We start from the raw sequence: 20,497 nt of genomic DNA on the forward strand, positions 1-20,497 counted from the left end.
CTGGGACCACCCTGAGACCCAGGATGGGTGTGGGGGTTGAGGAAGCAGGGCACCCCGCTAAGTGCACTTGACGCTGAAATGACGGGATGTGGAGGGCAGGGATGCTGGGCCCCTGATGTGCTGGTTTGTGTCTGGGACAAAGCAGCAACACAGCACACGGGAAGCTCAGCTGCCTCCCAGGGGGTGAAGAGCGGAGATGCAAAGGCTTCAGGGGCAGTGTCCTGGAATGGGGTCAGTGAGCGGGAAGGAGGGCCGGCCAGGAGCCAGAGATGGAGACAATGTTCCTCTAACAGTTTCCTCTTCAGGACCACCTGGCTCCGCCCTTGGGCATATCTGAGCCCACAGAAGCGGATTAGGGGGTCAAGATACAGCCAAACAAAGAGGTTCTGGCAGTTCCAGTTGCCTCCAGGGCCCTGGCCCGGAAAGTTATCCCGCGCCCAGGTCAAACCCCTCCCCGTCTTGTGCCTGGTGCGCTGCCACACGCCTGAGGCGGTGGCTCCAGACTCCAGCCGCAGCTGGGCAGGTGCACTGGCCCCGGCTTGTTGCGCTCTGGCCCCGGGTGGGGTGGTGCATGGAGTGGGCGAGGGGCCCAGCAGGGGGCGCTACTGTTCGGTCAACGAGAGCCGCAGAATGCGCTCCAACTCCTCCTCCTCCAGGCGTGCACGCCTCCGCCGCTCCTCCTGCTCCTGCGCAGACAGTTCCATGGCCAGCCGCAGCTGCTCGTCGTAACTCGGGAACATGCGGCCGCTGGAGCCGGGGCCAGGACTGGGCCTTGGACTGGGGACTGGGGCTGGGGGCACGGGCTGTCGCTGTGGCGTCGGCGGGGCGCTCCTGGGGGCGGGGAGGATTTGTGGAGTGCTCCCTGTGCACCTGCTCTGCTCTAGGGTGAGAGACAGCATGGAGGCCCCAGAGCAGAGCAGGTCCGCAACCCCTCATCGGAGCCACTTAGTTGGGGCCCCCCACCCCAGTGTTACACATCCTGGCCCCAGCATCCTATCTGGTATCCCCTATATCCTCTATGAGGATCTGCCCTCTACCTGCTTAGGGGAGCTCTGGCTATGACTCAGCATCAGGAAAGGGTACCAGGTAGGAGCTTTCCTAAAGAATACATGTTCTCTAGGCATAGAAAGGTTCTAGCGTCTTCACTCAGTGTAAGGGGAGTACTGAGAGACTCTGTGTGTTCGGTGGGGGTGGGGAAGAGTTCTCTTTGGCCTATCATGTACTGACCTGTCCTGTCGGCGACCCTCATAGGACATAGGGTGGGTGCCTGGCTTGCTGTTGGTTAGCGCCTCCCAGATTGTGACCTGGAGGGAGGGGCCTGTTAGCTGTGCAACTCCACACTTCGCATGGCCCGGCGTGGCATCAGGGACACACCTGGTCATACTCACTGCCCGCCTCAAGCAGGCTCTGCTGAATGGCAAACTGCAGCAGGTCGTCGTCATCGTCCCGGGCTGTTGCCTCTCGCTGGCCGCCCAGCACACTGTAGCCGCGTGGTGCTTCGAACAAGGCTGGGGAGATCTCACAGCTGCGGCATGAGGCTGGGGGAAGGATCTGAGGGTCAGGCATGCTGGGCCTACCCCTCCAGGCTGCCCTAGAGCAGCATGGGGGTGGAATTGAGTTGAATTCAGAGAGGGCAAGACTGTGAGGGGTGTGAGTCTTACTTGTAGAGCTGGAACTGCTGACACTGGAGGAGTCACTGCCTGGGGAGGGGGTCTCGCTGCTGGGGCTGCCTCGGACGGAAGGCACAGGCTCGTCGCAGCCATTGAGGTTCCCAAAGGTAATGCGGGCATTGAGGATGTGGAAGATTGGAATTTCTGGGGATGAGAGAAGCATCAGGCACTGCACACACACAGCCCCCCATCACACTTCAGGGCTGCTCCCCTGACCTCATCTGAACTCCATCCCACCCTCTGAAAGTGCTAAAGGAAGTGGTGGTGTGTAGGGGTCAAGTTTATTTCTCACCAAACTTCTTTTTTGTCAGTCATGGGGCTTGAACTCTGGGCACTGTCCCTGAGCTCTTCAGCTCAAGGCTAGCACTCTACCACTTGAGCCACAGCACCACTTCTGACTTTTTCTGCTTATGTGATACTGAGGAATTGAACCCAGGGCCTCATGCATGCGAGGCAAGCGCTCTACCACTGAGCCACCTTCCCAGCCCCTTCTCACCAATCTTGACTGGGAAGCCAGGAGGCAGACGCAGGGTGATGAAGTCCCGGAGCTTGGCAAAAAGCGCATTGCTAACAGCCATGAGGTCAATGATGGGGGCCACCTGCTCACACAGGGACAGGGGGTGCTCCTCACACAGCCACAGCTTAGCCTTGAACCTGCCCCCCAGATCCGAAGGGGTAAGGGTTGCTGCAGGAAGGATTCCGTGGCCTCCCAGCACCTCTGGGAGTTCGATCCCTGCCCACCCCTCCCAAGCAGAAGCTGGGGGCCTCACTTTTGTGTCTTGGTGGTCAGTTCCATGGGACGGCCCATGTCCCGGTTGCCAAGCTCGAAGTTGGGGTTGAAGTATTCTTCTGCAGTGATGGCAGTGGGGTTGGCTTGGCTCAGGGTCTGAGTAATCAAGGTCTATACCACATGGGAGAGACCATGAGTTCTCAATCCAATGCCAGGGAGCTTCTTGGTACCACAGGGCCCCAGCTCTCCTCCCTGCCAATGTGGAGCTGACATGGCCTTGGGCATTGTGGAGACACATATAGACCAAGCTTCCTAAGCCACATCCATACCCCTCCACAGTGATGGCCCTGGTACACACTCACCCCATTTTGAGGACCACCATGCTGCTCAGCAATTCCCAGGAAAGACTGCAGAGGTGTCTTACAACCTATAAGAAATGTGGTATCTCAGGACACTCAACCCCACACACATGGGCACCTCCTCAGAAGTGACAATACCCAGGACCTAGGGAGGAGCTGGTCCCTGGAATGGGGGGGGGGGGGGGGGGCGGGGAGGCAGCTTGCTCACACAACATCCCCAAGCATCTTCATCTAAAGGCCACTAAAGACTTCAAGGGGCAGGGCCCTGACCACTGCAAGCATAACTGGAATAAAAGGCTTCCAAAGCCTTCCCTGGTTGGTGCTACTGGACACAAGTGTCTATTTGTTCTCCTGTGATGTAGGAATTATGCATTTCTGTTTGAAACAGGTTAACTAATGCCCAGAGAACCTAATACATATGGACACATAGAATCAGTAACAGGCTCCCCTGACTTTCTACCCAGGCCATGTCACAGTACACTAGACTAGCTGATAAATGGCATGCATGATATCTCTTCTACTCCTTTTTTTTTTCTTTTACTTTTTTTTGTCAGTCATGAAGCTCAAACTCTGTGCCTGGGCAGTATCACTCAGCACTTCAGCTCAAGGCGAGCACTCTACTACTTGCGCCACAGAGCTGCTTCTGGTTTTCTGAGTGGTTTATTGGAGATAAGAGTCTCCCCATGGCTCACATCTGTAATCCTAGCTACTCAGGAGGCTGAGATCTGAGGATTGCGGTTCAAAGCCAGCCCAGGCAGGAAAGTCTGTGAGACTCTTATCTCCAATAAACCACTAGAAAACCGGAAGTGTCGCTGTGGTTAAAGTGGTAGAGAGCTCGCCTTGTGCTGAAGAGCTGAGGGATAGCGCCAAGCCGAGAGTTCAAGCCCCATGACAAAAAAAAGAAAGAAAGAAAAAAAAGAGTCTCTCGGACTTTCCTGCCCAGGCTGGCTTTGAACCGCAATCCTTAGATCTCAGCCTCCTGAGTAGCTAGGATTACAGGTATGAGCCACCAACGCTTGGCCTCTCTTCTACTCCTAAATGCAGGCATTATTAATCAATTGTGGTATGCCTGTCTGCTGAGCTTAAGTAAGTCCTAAGAATCTTAGTACACTAGGCAGCTGCAGTGACTTGGCACTTCAAATGTTTGCCTGAATAGGCCATCCTGACTATTGCTGGGCTGCCAAAGGGAATACTGAAATGGGTTCTGAGTGGAATCTACTTCCTCCAGTCCTACAGTACTTCTTCCCATCCACCTTGGCCTCATTACCTTTGACCTTGCCCTTGTGCTGTTCTGAGAGATGTTCTGTCCGAGTCCGTGTGATGAGTTCTACATTGGAGGCCCCATATACCTGAGGACACAGAAAAAAGTGGCTGTGTGCAATAAAAGGTCCTGGAGTGGCTCTTTGCTCTGGTTCCCAGGCCTTTGGGGAAGTAAATAGATCTTTCATTCATTAAACGAATATTTTTGTCTTGCTGGGGAACCCAGACCAAAACACTTTGCATGTGTGTTGGTATGTGCTGGTACTGGGATTTGAAGTTCAAGGTCTTCTGCTCTGGCCTGGCTCTTTTGCTCAAGACTAGTGCTCTAACCACTTGACCCACACCGCTGCTTCCAGATTGTTGCTGGTCAATTGAAGATAAGAATCTTTGGGCTGGGAATGTAGCTTAGTAGTGGAGTGCTTGCCTAGCATACATGAAGTCCTGGGTTTGATTCCTTAGTACCACATAAACAGAAAAGGCCAGAATTGGCACTGTGGCTCAAGGTAGAGTGCTAGCCTTGAGGAAAAAGCAGCTTAGGGACAGTGTTCAGGCCCTGAGTTCTAGTCCCAGGACTGCCAAAAAAAAAAAGCCAGGCACCAGTAGCTGCTTGTAATCCTAGCTACTTAGGAGGTTCAGATCTGAGGATCGCGGTTCAAAGCCAGCCCAGGCAAGAAAGTCTGTGAGACTCTTATCTCCAATTAACCACCAGAAAACCAGAAGTGGTGCTGTGGCTCAAGTGGCAGAGCACTCACCTTGAGCTGAAGAGCTGAGAGACAGCATCCAGGCCTAGAGTTCAAGGCCCATGACCGACCAAAAAAAAAGATCTTGGATTTGTCTGCACAGGCTGGCTTTGAACCTCTATATTCAGGTCTCAACCTCCCAAGAAGCTAGGATTAAGGCATAAGCCACCAGTACCTGGCTTAACACACAGTTCTGTGCTGGTCGTGGGGCTTGAACTCAGGGCCTGGACTCTGTCCCTCAGCTTTTGTGCTTAAGACTAGCACTCTACTTGAGCCACAGCTCCACTTCCAGCCTTGAACTGCAATCCTCAGATCTCAGCCTCCTGAGTAGCTAGGATAATAGGTGTGAGCCACCGGCACCTGGCTTAACACACATTTTTTTTTTTATTTTTGGGTCCGATTGTGGGGCCTGAACTCTGGCCTGGGTGCTGTCCCTCAGCTCTTCAGCTCAAGGCTAGTGCTCTACCACTTGGGCCACAGTGCCACTTTCGGCTTTTTTTCTTTTTGCTTATGTGGTGCTGAGGAATCGAACCCAGGGTCTCAGGCATGCAAGGCAAGCGCTCTACCACTGAGCCACCTTCCCAGCCCCTTAACACACATTTTTTGAGACGCCTTTCCATGCCATCCTCGGAGGTGACCACTAGACATACAATGATGAGCAAGCCAAACCCAATCCCTGTCCTCACGAGTCAGTCTAGCTTGGTATTACCATATCAAGATGAAAAACATTAAAGATGAAATGGGATACAGGGAAAGATCCCAGTCCACATGTGTGAAAGGGAGGCAAGGGCACCTGCGTGGCGAGAGGACTAAGTAGGCACATACAGCTATCGAACGCTGGAACTGTGCCAGGGACAGGAATATGGTAAGTGCCCATCTCCTGAGGCAAGCATTATTCTAAGGCCCTTGCTTGCATGCTGTATTGCCTCTGAGCCTGTAAACTAGGGAAGGCTGGTCAGGAGCCCCCTGTCCAGTCCAGTCCTAATCACGAGTGTTAGTGGCTCTGGCAGGTCTCACCTTGGCTTCATACCCATTCACTATCTCTGTCTTCTCACTGCGCCAGCCCAGGATGCCGGTCTTGTTCCTGAGGAAGTAAAGTAGTCTATGTGAGGTGGGAACCCAGGAGGCGAGCTCCAGGCTGGCCAGGTGATTCCCACTCACCTCTCAAAGGAGATGTTTTTGGTGTCAAGCTGCGTAGTGACTACAGGTGCAGTGAGGCGGCTCAGCACCTGCTCCTCTGTAGGCTGGGCCGCCGCCAGCAGCAACTCCCGGTCTTGCCCCGCCAGTGCCAAAGTCTCTGTGTATACTACCCGGCGGTCGTGGTCAATCTCCATGACTATGGCACTTGTGTCTGGCAGCCACAGAACAGCACAGGGGGTGAGACTGGCACAAGGCTTTGTCCCATCCTCTCTGCCCCACCTCTTGCTTGCCTGACCTTGACCCCTAAAGACGAAGCTTCGGTTCCCTCGCTGCCATGTCATGTGATCAAAGCCCAGGAGCGTAGTGTCTACCCTCAAGTTCTGCCCACTCTTCCATACTTTGTAGGTGTCACTAGGGCAGATCTTGGACACCAGGGGCACTAGGTGGAAATGAAGGTCAGAGGTGACTTCAGTATGTATGACCTACACAGCCTGGACCAGAGCTTAGGGCATAAGAGTTAGAGTCAGTGTTGTGGTCAGAAAAGGGGGAGGTCACTGGTAGGAGAGCAGATTCTCCTTCCACTTCTACCCCCAACAAATACAGCCACATTCCCTCAGATGCAAAGAGCAGAAGGTTGGGGACAGGCAAGACTCAGCCAGTACTAAGTCCATGGCAGCCACTGCATATTAATTCATTCACTCACCCTCTCTTCCACGCTGTCAATATTTATTGAACACCTACTACATGCTAGGCACTGTTCCAGTCCACAGGGATACAACATTGAACCAGACAGGACTTGTGCCCTCTGGCACTTACCTTCCAGCATGGGAGTGAAACAGCAAATCACTACTGAGTGAAAGAATTAATAGAGGAAGAGGACAGTGTCTGGGGTACTCTGAAGACTCCTAGCTGAGGAGGTGGCATTAAGCTGAGAGCTAGAAGAGAAGCAGCCCCACAAAGGGCAATGGGAGGGTGTACCAGGCAGGACCCAGACCCATCCACCCCTCTTACCCCAGCTAGTGAACTCCCACTTCATCTCCACGTAGAAGTCCTGGGCCTGAAGGATAACAAGGAGAGGAACTGAGCCAGCACTAGAAATGGAGTGCAGGGCTCCGGTGGGGAGGCAGGAGGTCAGGCCTCACCTTGCGCAGTTTCTCCAGGAGCACAGGGATGCCTGCCAGCCGCTTCACCACCCGCTGGTAGTCCCGGTACCGCAGCACCAACTGCACCAGCTCCAAGTCCCGGGTACTCACAGCCTCCTGCAGCACTGGGCAAAGGGAGGTAAGGTTACAGGGCAGGACACTGCAGCCAACCCCGGGGGAGTTCCTGATACTGGGGACACCCTGGCTGTGGAGCCAGGGTTAACAGGGGTGCCCACCTGTCCAGCCACTGCGATTCTCCCTGCCCACATCTGCACCATGAGCCAGAAGCACCCGGGCACACTCCAGGTGCCCAAGTGTGGTGGCCAGGTGCAGGGGAGTCCGACCACGGGGATCCAGCTGCTCGATGTCCACCTGGAGGAAGTGAAGACGTAGCCCTGATCACTTTAGAGGCGGCTGGCCTGAGCCTCGCAGCCCTTCAGCAGGCAGCAACTCTGGCTGTGTCACAAAGTTGACATCATGAGCTGCAGCCAGGTAAGAGGAGCTAAGAAGACAGGGCAGAAAGAAACACTGGGTGAGGGGAAGGACTTCCTCCTTTCCTGTCTACCTAGGACCACACAGGTTCAGTAATACCTTGATAGCAACAGAAGAACATGTTGAGAGCACAACTTCAAAGACATGCCTTATGCCAGGGAGACACTATGTATTAACAATTTGCAAAAGTCCTATTATTTTATGTATTTATTTATTTTTGTTGGTCGTGGGGGCTGAACTCTGGGCCTGGGCTCTTCAGCTCAAGGCTAGCACTCTACCACTAGAGCCACAGCACCACTTCCAGCTTTTTCTGCTTATGTGGTACTGAGGAATCAAACCCAGGGACTCATGCATGCAAGGCAAGCACTCTACTACTGAGCCACCTTCCTAGACTGTCCTATTATTTTATTATAGCATGATTATGTGGCATGAGACTTTTGCTGTGTGATAAAATCATATATGTTAAATGCAAGTATTTAAATATATCACAGGAGTCTATGACTTAAAGTTAAATACAGCAAACTGACCATATGCATGTAACTCCTCCTTCCTTGCCAAAACTTGACTGAAATGCCAGTAAAAGGTTTCTCTTTCAGCCATGATGAGACAGCTGAAATTCCACTCCCACCATAAAATAGCTAAATGAGAGAATGGCAATCTGAAATAATTCCTTCCAGACACTATAGTGTAAGACTGGGATCTCTGGATTAAGTAACCAAAACAATCAATGACTATTGATTTTATTATTGTTATTATTTTACTACTAATTGGTTCTATGACTTCCCTGGTTTCTGTCTGGAGGAATACTCCAGCATGTAATTCAGAAGGGGAATCCCCCGCAGAGCTTGGTGGTCTTACTGAATTGTGGAGACAGAGACAAGACTCCAAGGATTCTGAGGTAACTAGAAACTGAAGGGCAGAGTTCTACAAGGGCATGAGCCTTTCCAAAAAAAAAAAAAGTTCTCTTGAATCTTTGCTGATTATTAAACTTCGTGTATGTATAGTAAGATAGTGTAAAAAAGAGTAATGAACTGATAAATTCTCAGAAATCCCAGAAGTGTTATGCCTTAATAGTAGGGCTAAACTAACCCTAGAGAAAAGGCCCACCTAGACCCACCCTAACAAATTGAAACACCCTCAAAAAGATCATATTCATTTGCAAGCATTTTATTTAGTTTGCCAGAACAAAGCCTAGCACTCTTTAAAGGAAAAACAAAAAAATCCAGCTGCTTAGTGTCCAATGTCAGGTTAAAAATTACTGGTGTGTAGCTCAGTGCTAGAGCACTTACCCATCATGTAGTATGAGGCCCTGTGTTCAGTCCCGGGAACTAGAAAAATTAGAGGGAAAAAAACAAAAATGCTAGAAACGAGGCCAGGCATGATGGCTCACACTTGTAATCCTAGTTAGCTGGGAGACAGAGATTGGAAGGATCATGGTTTGAGAACAGCCTAGGTGAAAAGACCTGAGCATGGTGGTGGAGACTTGTAATCTCAGCTACAAGATCTTCCTACATAAGTAGGTAGGAGGATTTCAATCTGAGGCCTGCTCTGAGGAAAAACATGAGACAAAAGAAGGAAGGAAGGGAGGGAGGGAGGGAGGGAAAGGAAAAAAGAAAGGAGAAAGAAAGAAAGAAAGAAGAAAGAAGCAAACAAGCAAGCAATAAAGGACTTAGGGCATGGCTCAAGTGGCAGATTATAGGTACAAGTAACCATGAGTTCAAATTCCAGTACTGCCAAAAAAAAAAAGTAGGGCTGGGAAGGTGGCTCAGTGGTAGTGCGCTTGCCTTGCATGCATGAGGCCCTGGGTTCGATTTCTCAGCACCACATAATCAGAAAAAAAAAAAAAAAGCCGGAAGTGGCGCTGTGGCTCAAGTGGTAGAGCGCTAGCCTTGAGCTGAAGAGCTGAGGGACAGCGCCCAGGCCCAGAGTTCAGGCCCCACAACCGAACCCAAAAAAAAAAAAAAAAAGTATTAGAAATCAGGCACTAGTAGCTCACATCTGTAATCTTAACTACTCAGGAGGCTGAGATCTAAAGATTGTAGTTTGAAGCCAGTGCAGGCAGGAAAGTCCATGAGACTCTTATCTCTAATAAACTTCCAGAAAACCAGAAGTGACACTGTGGTTCAAGAGTGCCTTGAGCTGAAGAGCTAAGGGACAGCTCCCAGGCCCAGAGTTCAAGCCCCACAACTGACCAAAACAAGAAATTAAGAATTTATATATTTTTTTCAAAAAAGATCATTGAATTTGAAAACAACAACAGAACTTATACAAAGGAGAAAACAGGTACTGTAAAAAAAAAAAATCAGAGTCTCAGTCACCTGTGAGATACTGTCCAGAATTCTACCATATGTATAACTGGAATCCCGATATGGACATAGAGGAAATAAGACATATGTAAAAAAAGGACAAATTTTTCCAATTTTATTTTTTTTTGGGGGGGGGGTCAGTTGTGGGGCTTAAACTCCATGTCTGAGCACTGTCCCTAAGCTCTTTTGCTTATGGCTAACACTCTACCACTTTGAGCCACATTGTCACTTCCAGTTTTCTGGTGGTTAATTGGAGATAGGAGTCTCATAGGGACTTTCTACCTGAGCTGGTTTTCAACCACAATCCTCAGATCTCAGCCTCCTGAATAGTTAGAATTACAGGCATGAGCCACTGGTGCCTGGCTCAAATATTTTTTATTTGGTTGAGATAGTCTCACTATGTAGTCCCAGGCTGGCCTTAAAACTCGCAATTCTCCTGCCTCTGTCTCCCAAGTGCTAATTTTTTTTTTTTCCAATTTGATTTAAAAACTATTTTGTTGGGGTGAATAATAGTGCCTCATACAAGATCTGTCCATATCCTAACCCTCAGAACCTGTCCTTGTAGCCTTATTTGGGAACAACATCTTTGTAGATAAAATTATGTTAAGGATTTCAAGAAAACATCATCCAGGATAATCTTGGTTGTTTCAGAATCTAATGACTAGTGTCTATAAAACACACAGCCTGGGCCTCGGGCCCATGCCTATAATCCTAGCTACTTTGAGCTGTGATTCTAGGTGGTAGAAAACTAGCCTTGAAGGAAAAAGCTCAGGGGCAGTACCCAGGCACTGAGTTCAGAAGGCCATGTGAAATCCGAGGCAAAGAGTCTGTTAAACAACCAGTACTAAGGAATGCCTACTATCACCAGAACCTGGAGGAGGCAAGGTAGGAGGCCCCTCGAGCCTTTGGAGAGAGTACAGCCTGCCAACTTTGGACCTTCAGAAAAGAGAATAAATTTTTGTCATTTTTAAGCTACCAAGTTCATGGTAAATTGTAATGAAATGATAATTTGTTAATACAACGATAAACCTACAGAACCAAGAAACTCAATGACCCTCTTTTTGTTGTTGTTGTTGGCTGTGGGGCTTGAACTCTGGGCCTGGGTGCCATCCCTCAGCTCTTCAGGTCAAGGCTAGCGCTCTACCACTTGAGCCACAGTGCCACTTCTGGTTTTCTGGTGGTTTACTGGAGATAAGAGTCTCACACTTTCCTGCCTGCGCTAGCTTTGAACTGAGATCCTCAGATCTCAGCCTCCAGAGTAGCTGGGATTACAGGCATGAACCACCAATGCCCAGCATAATGACCCTCAAAGTAAGACAAATACAAAGAAAATTACAGGAAGGTCCCTCTTGAAGAACAAACAGGAATCACTATATACTTCTCATCAGAAAATATGCAAGCCACAATACAATATAGTAAAATCTTTAAAGTGCTGGGGAAAACAAAAAATCCTTACAATGAAAATATTCTTCAAAAATGAAGGAGAAAAACAGGCTTTTGCAGACAAAAGCTAAGAGAACTTATTGCCAGAAGATGTGTGGGAAATGTTAAAGGGAATTCTTCAGGTGAAAAAAAAAAAAAGGATAGCAGATGGAAACTTGGATCTACACAAAGGAACAAAGAATGCCAAAAATGTTAAATCTGCAAGTATAAGAATGTCAGTAAAATATTTAAAACCCACAAGAATAAAGAAGAGATGTCAGCAGATAAGAAATTTCAAGACATCTTTAGAACATGGAAAGCAGCATTGCCACTGACAGGAGAGCAGAGGAAGCTAGAACCCACATCACTAACGAGTAAGTGGGCCAAGTCCCAGCTCTTCTAGAAGTTGCAGGACCTATAGGCAGCTAGAGTTAAGCTCAGAGCTAAATGGGGGAGGGGGAGAGCCTAACTAAAACTCAGAAATCTTCTGTTGTTTTTGTTTGTTTTTTTCCAGTCCCGGGGCTTGAACTCAGGGCCTGAGCACTGTCCCTGAGCTTCTTTTGCTCAAGGCTAGCACTCCACCACTTGAGCCACAGTGCCACTTCCAGCTTTTTCTATTTACATGGTACTGAGGAATCAAACCTAGGGCTTCATGCATGCTAGGCAAACACTCTACAGCTAAGCAACATTCTCAGCCTGACTTCTGATCCCTTCTACAACCTCATAAAGCTGAGAGATAACCTCTTAACACAGATGCCAGGAATTTATTCTTGTGGAAACGGATCATGGCATATGAACCCAGGAACACTGACCACAAGATCGTGGGGCTAACAACTCATGACCAGTGATATCCTGATACACTTTAGCTCAAATCCCTCCCGTGGCTTCTTATTGTCTTTACCATAAAATTCAACAGTTCTGGGCTGCTCTTCAAAGTCATCTGCTCTCCAGACTCCCCTCCACTCACACTACTGGCTTTCCTTGGAAGGAGCTCTTAGATACCCTAGTGCCATGGTTTGGATGTCGTTTGTCTCCTAAAGGTTCATGTGATGAAAACTTGGTCCCCGATGAAGTAATGGAGAGAGGTGGCTAGATGGAGGTGGTCAGGTCATGGGCACCCCAGAAAGGAGCCATGATGCCCTCCTACTAGAATAGGTCAGGTCTCCTAGGACTGGATTAGTTCCCACTGGTAGGAAAATGGTTTTAAGTAGACTTCAGCTGGCTGGCTTTCTTGGCTGTCTCTTGCTTCTGTTCTCACCCATGTCGGCTCCTTCTGCATTAATTTATCCCCCATGTTGTAACACAGCCAGGGGGCCAGTGCCAGATGCTGGCACCATGCTGTGTGGACTTCTCAGCCACCAGAATCAGGAGCTAAAGAAATCTTATTTCCTTATAAAGTACTCAGTTATCTGTGGTTATTTTTTGTTTTCCTGTTTTGTTTTTTTTGGGTCCGGTCGTGGGGTCTGAACTCTGGGCCTGGGCGCTGTCCCTCAGCTCTTCAGCTCAAGGCTAGCGCTCTACCTCTTGAGCCACAGCGCCACTTCTGGCTTTTTTCTTTTTGCTTATGTGGTGCTGAGGAATCGAACCCAGGGCCTCAGGCTTGCAAGACAAGCGCTCTACCACTGAGCCACCTTCCCAGCCCCCGGGTTTTTGTTTTCTGCAGTGGTAGGCAGGGCTTAGTGTGCCCCAGGCAAGTGCTCTATCCCTGGCCACACCCCAGGCAATCAGGTGCTCTGTTGTGGCACCTGCACCTAAAAGCACCTAAAAGCCACAAAACCTCCTGGCTCACCTCAGGTTGCTGCCCAAATGTGACCTTCTTAGATTAGTCTGCCTTGACAACCCATCTCAGGTGACAGTTGCTACGTATCTATCCACTGCCCCTTATTTTGCTCTGGTTCTCTGCCAACATCCAGGCTTGTTTACTTTTTCATTGTCTCTCACTTAGAACATGCCCCTTGCAAGGCAGGGTCCTGCCATCTTCTTCACTAAAAGCCTCTTTGCCCCCAGGCGGCTGGAGACTCATAACTGGGGGGATGGGGGGGGAGAGGGAGGGAGTAGAACAGATATCTGCCTTGGTGACTGTCAGGGGAAACAGAGGAAGGGAAGGTAACAAAAGTATAAAGGTGAGAAACTCAGAGATCGTGGTGGAAGTACATTGGCCACAAATACAGAGGTAAATTACAATAAAAGAACCCGGCGTTCCAAGGGGTCACCCCAGAAATAAGACCTGGAAGAGGGAGTAGAAAGTCACTCTGGGAAAGCTATTTCTCATGCAAAGCCTTCTAGCAACAACTATGTTAAAACATGTATAAAACTCCTTTGTCAAAAATAAGACATTTTTAATAATTTATATTATTTTTTAACGTGTTGAATTTCTTCAGGTTTAAAAATGTCATTTCTTCTCATTTAAAGAACAAGTTTGGAGCCAGAAGCCAGTGGCTCATGATTGTTTGTTTTTGTCAATTGTGGGGCTTAAATTTAGGGCCTGGGCAATATCCCTGCTTTCTTTTGCTCAAGGCTAGCATTCTACCACTTTGAACCACAGTTCTACTTCAGATTTTCTGGGGGTAAATTGGAGATAAGTCTTACAGACTTTCCTGCCCTGGCTGGTTTGGAACTGCAATCTTCAGATCTCAGCCTTGAGCAAGCTAGGATTACAAGCATGAGCCACTTAAACCAGGTGCTGGTAGTTTACACCCGTAATCCTACTCAGGAGGTTGAGATCTGAGGATCACAGTTCAAAGCCAGGCTGGGCAGTAAAGGCCATGAGACTTATCTCCAATTAACTTCCAGAAGTGGCACTGTAGCTCAAAGTGGGAGCACTAGCCTTGAGCAAAAGCACTCAGGGATAGTGCTCAGGCCCTGAGTTCAAGCCCCACAACCAACCAAAAAACAAAAAAAAGTGTGGTGGATGAAGCCTGTAATCTTAGCTATTCACTAGGTGAGATCTGAGGGTTACGGTTCCAATCCAGCCTGGGCAAGAAACCCGATACTCTTCTCTCCAATTAACAACCAGAAAATCAAAAGTGAAGCTTTAGCTCAAAGTAGTAGAGCATTAGCTTTGAGCACAAAAGCTCAGAGACAGTGCCCAGGCCCTGAGTTCAAACCCGGTGACTGACAAAAACAAAACAAAAAAAACTACATGTATCTGGGCCTTCTCTACCCTTGAACTTTGGCTTGGAGATGTGAGGGTCCCCACAAAGAAGGGGGAGTACCCTTTGCTGTCATGGGGTAGGCTGGGCCCCTGGGGTTCCCAACCTAGTAGGGTCCTGAACCTTGCAATGGGAATGGTGGAGAATCCCTCACGGACCCTCTCTGGCTGAAGAAGTCAGGAGGTGGCCTTCCCCATTCCCATCAACTCTGCCCTACAGGCTACCTTTGCTAACAAGGCCCCAGGGTACTGGCGGGTTATTCTGTCCAGCCCAGGGACCCAGATGCTGAGCATCCTCCCCTTCAGGTGCCCCAGCTTCAGGCTCCAGAGAGGCTGACAGTGTCTGCCAGGAGACCCCCTCTCTAACATTCCTGGGGAGTGCTCCCAAAGTCCACCATAGGGCACCATTGATTCTAAGGTCTACATGGACCCCAATGCACCCAGACAGGCCCTAAAGCAGCTCTAGTCAGGGATCCAGAGCAGGTCCTGCAGTGTAAGTGGCACTTTGCCCTGGATCCAGGTGGGAGAATTCATTAATCTCATTGGCAAAGGCTTACAGCTGTTTAATTGCTGGAATGAAAAGGTTTTCATGAAACCCAACACCGGGGCATCCCCACCAACTGAATGGAGCCTCTGGTCCCAGCAGGCCTCAGCATGAGTCAAATCTGGGGTCTTTGGAGCTTAGGAGCTGAAGCTTCCTGCCCAGGAGGAAGCATGCACACACAGACACATGCATGCTGGTGTGCACAGGTACCACAGGAAAGGCTCCTTCTGCCTCCACATACATTGCCTGTATCCCTCTAAGAGCACAAGCACACTCATGCCCAGCTGCCCTCTGGCTCTGCAGGAATCTCCTCATGGACACCACCTGTGCTCCTTGCCAACATCTTTGCACTGAACACCTCTTACAACTACTACATGCATTAGGAGGATGTTTTCCAAGCTCCTTTAGCATGGACGGACTCCTTTTGTCAAGTGAAGTCTTTCACTAGAGTACAAATTGGTAGACTAAAGCTAGGTGCTGGAGAAGAGGCTGCTTAGCCTCTGCTTTAGCCCCTGTCCCCAGGGGAAATTGTAGGAGTCAAGTTTGGTCACTGCTTCTGAGCTTTGCCCCTAACATGGGGTGTGGGCCAGGTAGTCTGAGATCTCTTAAGATGTGAGGGGAGGGAGGCTTCCTCAGGCTGCACAGGGGACCAGAATGGCTGGGGGCCATGCTTCTGACTCTCCTTCCATCCCCACAGCCCCTCCTCTTCATCCCAGAATGCATTGATTTTTGGTTTCTGGGGTTTGTGGCTCCCTCTCCAAGCTTCCTGGCTTACCAATTGTGGTGATGTCCCACACCCAAGACTTCCCACTTGAGGGAGGGGTCACAGGTGCTACCCAAGGTCCTGGACATAACCAGTGGGGCAGTATCTTAGCATGGGGCCCCATCTTTTTTTTTGCCGGTCATGGGGCCTGAACTCTGGGTCTGAGCGCTGTCCCTCAGCTCTTCAGCTCAAGGCTAGCCCTCAGCGCCACTGGAGCCACAGTGCCACTTCCGGCCTTTTCTGTTTATGTGGTGCTGAGGAATCGAACCCAGGGCCTCATGCTTGCAAGGCATGCACTCTACCGCTGAGCCACCTTCCCAGCCCCATGGGGCCCCATCTTGATGGACTCTAGATTGCAAGGATGAATGGGGAGCATAAAGCACAACGGCAGAGTCAACCCCAGAAAGAGAGACATTCTAGGGATCATAGTCAAGTCCCCTACAGAGTCCCTGTTGCCAGGAGAAGAATTCTGCTCCCCTGGCTCTGCCTGCACATGTGCCTCCCACAGGGAGCCAAGCAGTCTAATCCTGTTCCCTCACCCCCAGGGAACAGCAGGGACTCGTGACTCCACAACAGGGCCATGCCCAAATGGCTATGCCAACCCCAAGGCCATGCCAGGCAAGAGGGAACTGGCACATCCACTGGCTATAACTAGCTATGTCTCCTAACCTGGCAGGGCATCCAGCAACCATAGTATTGCCAGGCTTCAGCTAGCCCCCTTCCTTTACCTCAGCACCTCCTACCTCCCAGCAAAACTTGCCAGGGCTGAGCCAAGCCCAGAAGTCTGCTCTGAAGGCCACTAAGCTCACTCCCTCCTTGGCCAGCAGGCACTGTCAGACCTGCCCATAGGAGACCTCCGCAGGGCTTTCTTGGAGTGAAACAGAGACAACTATGCCAAGCGAAGGCAGGGAAACCCAGCTGCCAAGTGCTTGAGGAAAGCCTGGCTGTTTTCTGTGGCAGCCGATGCCAGGAGCACCAGAGAGATCGGAGACCCCCCGCTGGAATGCCAAGGGTCTCAGGAGATTTGTCATGTTAGGTGGCTGACACTCAGGTATTTCCCCTGCACCAAACAGAGTCTGATGGCTCAAAGATGAGGCAGTGAACACTGATGAGTGTCACTCTGGGCCAGTCCTGGAGTTGAAGGCACAGCCAAGGGCTTTCTGCCCAGTATAACTGGCATGCCCCTTGTTGGCACCCAGAGGAAGGAGAGAACTGGCTCCTCTGTAGCTGAACAAGGGTTAATATCCCTGGTGCCCCATATTCCCCCAGCCTGGATGGAGGACAGGGCAGGTAGTGTCCATTTCAAAGACATTAACTCACCAGGACCAGAATGAGGGAAACCTGCTACTGCTTTCTCAGGCTGCCTGAAGAGAGGACGAAGGTGCTTCTCCAGGCCACCTTTACCTGCAGCTTCTACTCTCTCCTCTCTCTCCCTCTCTCTTTTTCTCTCAGCCTCCCTTGGCAAAATGGCTGAATACTTCAGAACTATCAACAGAGAAACCTAAGTGGAAAGGCCTTTCTTCCAGGGCATTCTGCCTCTGCAATCTGCAGGAAAAGGAGCACCCACACTCCTCCTAGACAGGAGTGGACTGAGAATCATTCTCTAGCATTTTAACAATCCTTGGACTTCCGTGAAGTTACTCTCAGATCACACTTAAATCCCTTCAGTTGTAACCTGTCAGAATGGGAAAGCAGAGAAGAACCAGAGAAGATAGACTGTCTGGATCTCAACACCCTGCCTAGCACACCTGTAACCCAGTCACACCCCGAACAGCATCTCCTTCAGGACAGGTACTGGGCCTTGGGTGTCTTTGTTCCAGAGCACTCCAACCTCTCTTTGTAAGAATTCTCATGGCTACCAAGCACTTCTTTCAATGATGGATAAACCACTGGACTGGGAAGCAACTTGAAGAATCCTTGTAGAAGCAGAAGTGAAAAGCAAACGGACACCTAGACCAGTCCACAGGCTTGCAGGCCCCAAGACCCCACTCACTATTCACTGGGAAATGCTATGCAGAACTGGATGCCACACGGGTCTGGTGGGGGGTGGGTGAGGGGAGGCTAAGGGATACACTCCAGAAACACAGTCCAACCTTCCTCTGCCTGATGGCCTACCCTGGACTTTTTCCCTTGGGAATTGGACAGCTCCTCACACTGAACTTCCCTAACTCAGGAAGGTGCCTGGTACATTCCTAGCCCACAGTTCCAGGTGTCAGACCCCAATTGAGTCTGGATGGGGAGTAGGGGTGTCCCAACCTTGGCAATAAAGGGCAGCCTGGTCCAGCTTTGCCTATGTCTCTCCACTCTAGAAGAGGGTGGACAATCTACACAGCAGTGCCTACCCTGCAGCCTAGGTAGCAAGAGCAGGAGGACCATAGTGACTAGGGCCTGCCTTTGTCCAGAAGAATGGCCAGGAGACTCCACCCCTTCCCCTATCTTGATGGAGGCCACTACCTAGCCCAAAGCTGGCTGCCCCAAGGTCCTCACCCCCCAGCAGAAACCAGGATGCCCATGCTCTGTGCAGAACCTCAAGCCATTCCTGAGGCCAGTTCCCTCGGGCTTGATCCTCAGTGCCTAGAAGCCAAGCCACAGCCCAGAGGGCAGGCGAGGCTCTTCAGCACCTGGACAGGCCCTTCTGGGTTGGGTTCCAATAGGGTCTTTCCTCCACTCCTCCCATTTCTGAACCGGACTGAGGTCTGAGGGATACAGTGGCAAACAGAGAAAAGCACTCATCAGGAATAGCGAGGGCACTGGGTGGAGCAGGGCTGCCCTGGAGTGTCACGCCGCCCATGCCCTGGTCCTGACCTGCGGCCCCCTTCCCCACGCAGGGCTTTCCCACCTCCGCAATCCCACGCGATGTCGCGGCTCGACTGTACCGGGCGGATTCTCCCCTCACATGGAACCCAGACCGAGCCGGCAGCCCCTCCCCACCGTCCTTGCAGCCCGGACGGCGGAGGGGCAGTGTCCCCCTACCCCAATATAGAAGGGCCTGGGCCACGTGGGGGGCCGCCCGTCGGGGAAGGAGGGGAGCCGACCGGGGCCGCTCCCATCACCCTCTCCTGGTCAACAAGCACAAAAGCCGAGGCAGCAAACAAAGAAGCGCTGCAAAGTCGCTGGGGAGGCGGGACGGCCGGCGCCGCGCCCCCTCCCCACGCGGGGTCCCCGCGGCCCCCCGACGGCGCTCCTACCTGGCCCGCGCGGACCTCCTTCTCCAGCTCGCGGTGGCGGTTGTGCCACACGAGGTAGTGCAGCGGGTATTTGCCTTCGGGCCCCTTCCTGGCGGAGGCGTTGGCGGGGATCATCGCCCGCTCCTCATGCCGGGGCCTCGGCGCCCGGCCCGGGAGGAGGGACGGCGCCAGAGCCGGGGCCCGGAGCCGCGGGGCGGGCGGCGGGCGCTGCCTGCTCGCAGGGCTGCGGCTCGGGCATGTGCGAGCAGCGGCGGCGGCGGCGGCGGGCGGGGGCGGCGCGCCCGGCGTGGTGCGGGCGGCGCGGGCGGCGGGCGTCCTCGCGAGGCGGCGGGCGGCGGCGGGCGGCGCGGAGAGGCCCCCTCCCGCACGGGCAGGGAGCGGGCACTCGGCGGCGCGGCGCAGCCTCGCCTCCCACCCCCGCCCCGAAAGACGCCGATCGGCAGAGGGAGCAGGCGCCCGCCGCGGGCGCGGGGGCGCACGGGACGCTGGCCCCGGGGATGCCTCCGCCGCCGCCGCCGCTGCAGGGATGCACGCCTGCAGCCTCCGGCTCCCCGCAGCCGCATAGCCAGGCCCTCAGCCCGAGCGGCCGGCGAGGGACGCGGTGCGGGGGTGGGGAGGGGAGGGGGGACCCGGGTACACCGCGCCGAGTGTTATAGACCGCCCCGGGGCATCATGGGGCTTGTAGTCTGCCTCGTGGAACCGAGAGTATGGAGTGACCGGGGAGGGTCTCACTGTGGGTCTCATTTCCTGAGAAGATGGACAGGGAAATGACAGTGCCCTAACTCCAGGCGGGGCTGGGGCAGGGCCCCATCCTCTGACGTTTTGCCTTTTTCAGGAGAGCCAGAGGGCTCAGGACCTCACTCAGCAGTTTTTGGGTGGAGACGGTCCTTCAGAATTAAGCTTAGGTCCCAAGACCTAAGAAGGATCTGGATGCCAGAATCGTGACAGAGACTCTTGGGAAAGATACAAGGATCATTAGAGCAGCCAGGGATCTGGTTGAAATATTCGTCTGGGATCTTGCCTGACCTCTTGGAAAATTAAAATCCATCTGCCACATATGACATTGAAAATAGAATGTATGTCCAGTAGAGCGGAAAGGACATCGCTTCCTCCATACACCTGTGCTCGGTTAAGAACAAGGGTGAGGCTGGGCAGAGAATGCAGCAGGTGGCAGCTTCCACTGCATTGGACTCTAGTCGAAGGAAGTGACTCCTCCTGCAATGACCCAGGGCAGACAGGTCCTTCCAAAAGAATCCCTTCCAGAGAGTGTGGTGAAAGTGGAATCAGCTCTATGGCTTCCAATTGTAAGGACTGAGAAGGATCAAGAAATTTAGCTCAATCTTTGGACTTCGATATCAGAGAGACTTGAGTTTAAATACCTCCCTACCAATTACTAATGGCTTACCATTTTCCCGAGTTTCTCAGTCCATTTGTAAAATGAGACTGGATACTATCTTCCAGGGTGAACTAAGGATAACAAATGCCCTGGAAACCCCCTCCCTCTTGCAGCCAGGTGGACTGAGAGCCTTCTTGAGTCCACCTTTAAAACAAGGCAGGAATAAGGGATTCTACACCAGCTCCAGCAATGCA

The 20,497-nt window shown here is 51.6% G+C and overlaps 1 protein-coding gene across 1 annotated transcript; it reads right to left on the reverse strand.

The window, feature by feature from the left end:
• Positions 1-526: 526 nt before the first annotated feature.
• On the reverse strand, positions 527-19,516 carry Ankrd13b (ankyrin repeat domain 13B). Its single transcript, XM_042692705.1, has 15 exons — positions 18,908-19,516; positions 7,278-7,413; positions 7,042-7,166; positions 6,911-6,956; positions 6,195-6,338; positions 5,921-6,110; positions 5,777-5,843; positions 4,027-4,108; positions 2,763-2,827; positions 2,441-2,571; positions 2,167-2,324; positions 1,662-1,814; positions 1,375-1,538; positions 1,228-1,304; positions 527-831 (listed from the first exon to the last, which is right to left on the reverse strand). The coding sequence occupies exons 1-15, from the start codon at positions 19,019-19,021 to the stop codon at positions 603-605; spliced, it is 1,881 nt and encodes a 626-aa protein (XP_042548639.1). The 5' UTR covers positions 19,022-19,516; the 3' UTR covers positions 527-602.
• Between the last annotated feature and the right edge of the window lie 981 nt (positions 19,517-20,497).

This window comes from Dipodomys spectabilis, unplaced genomic scaffold (genome assembly GCF_019054845.1).
Source record: "Dipodomys spectabilis isolate Male_0828 unplaced genomic scaffold, ASM1905484v1 ptg000004l, whole genome shotgun sequence".
NCBI lineage: Eukaryota > Metazoa > Chordata > Mammalia > Rodentia > Heteromyidae > Dipodomys > Dipodomys spectabilis.

Bases quoted from the DNA above. Each gene is read 5' to 3' on its own strand.
- Ankrd13b (XM_042692705.1), bottom strand. From the start codon at position 19,021: ATGATCCCCGCCAACGCCTCCGCCAGGAAGGGGCCCGAAGGCAAATAC. The intron at 2,828-4,026 runs GTAATGAGGCCA...CATTTCTTATAG, and splicing joins GCACAAGGGCAAGGTCAAAG to GTTGTAAGACACCTCTGCAG. The intron at 1,539-1,661 runs GTAAGACTCACA...TCCTTCCCCCAG, and splicing joins CAGCAGTTCCAGCTCTACAA to CCTCATGCCGCAGCTGTGAG.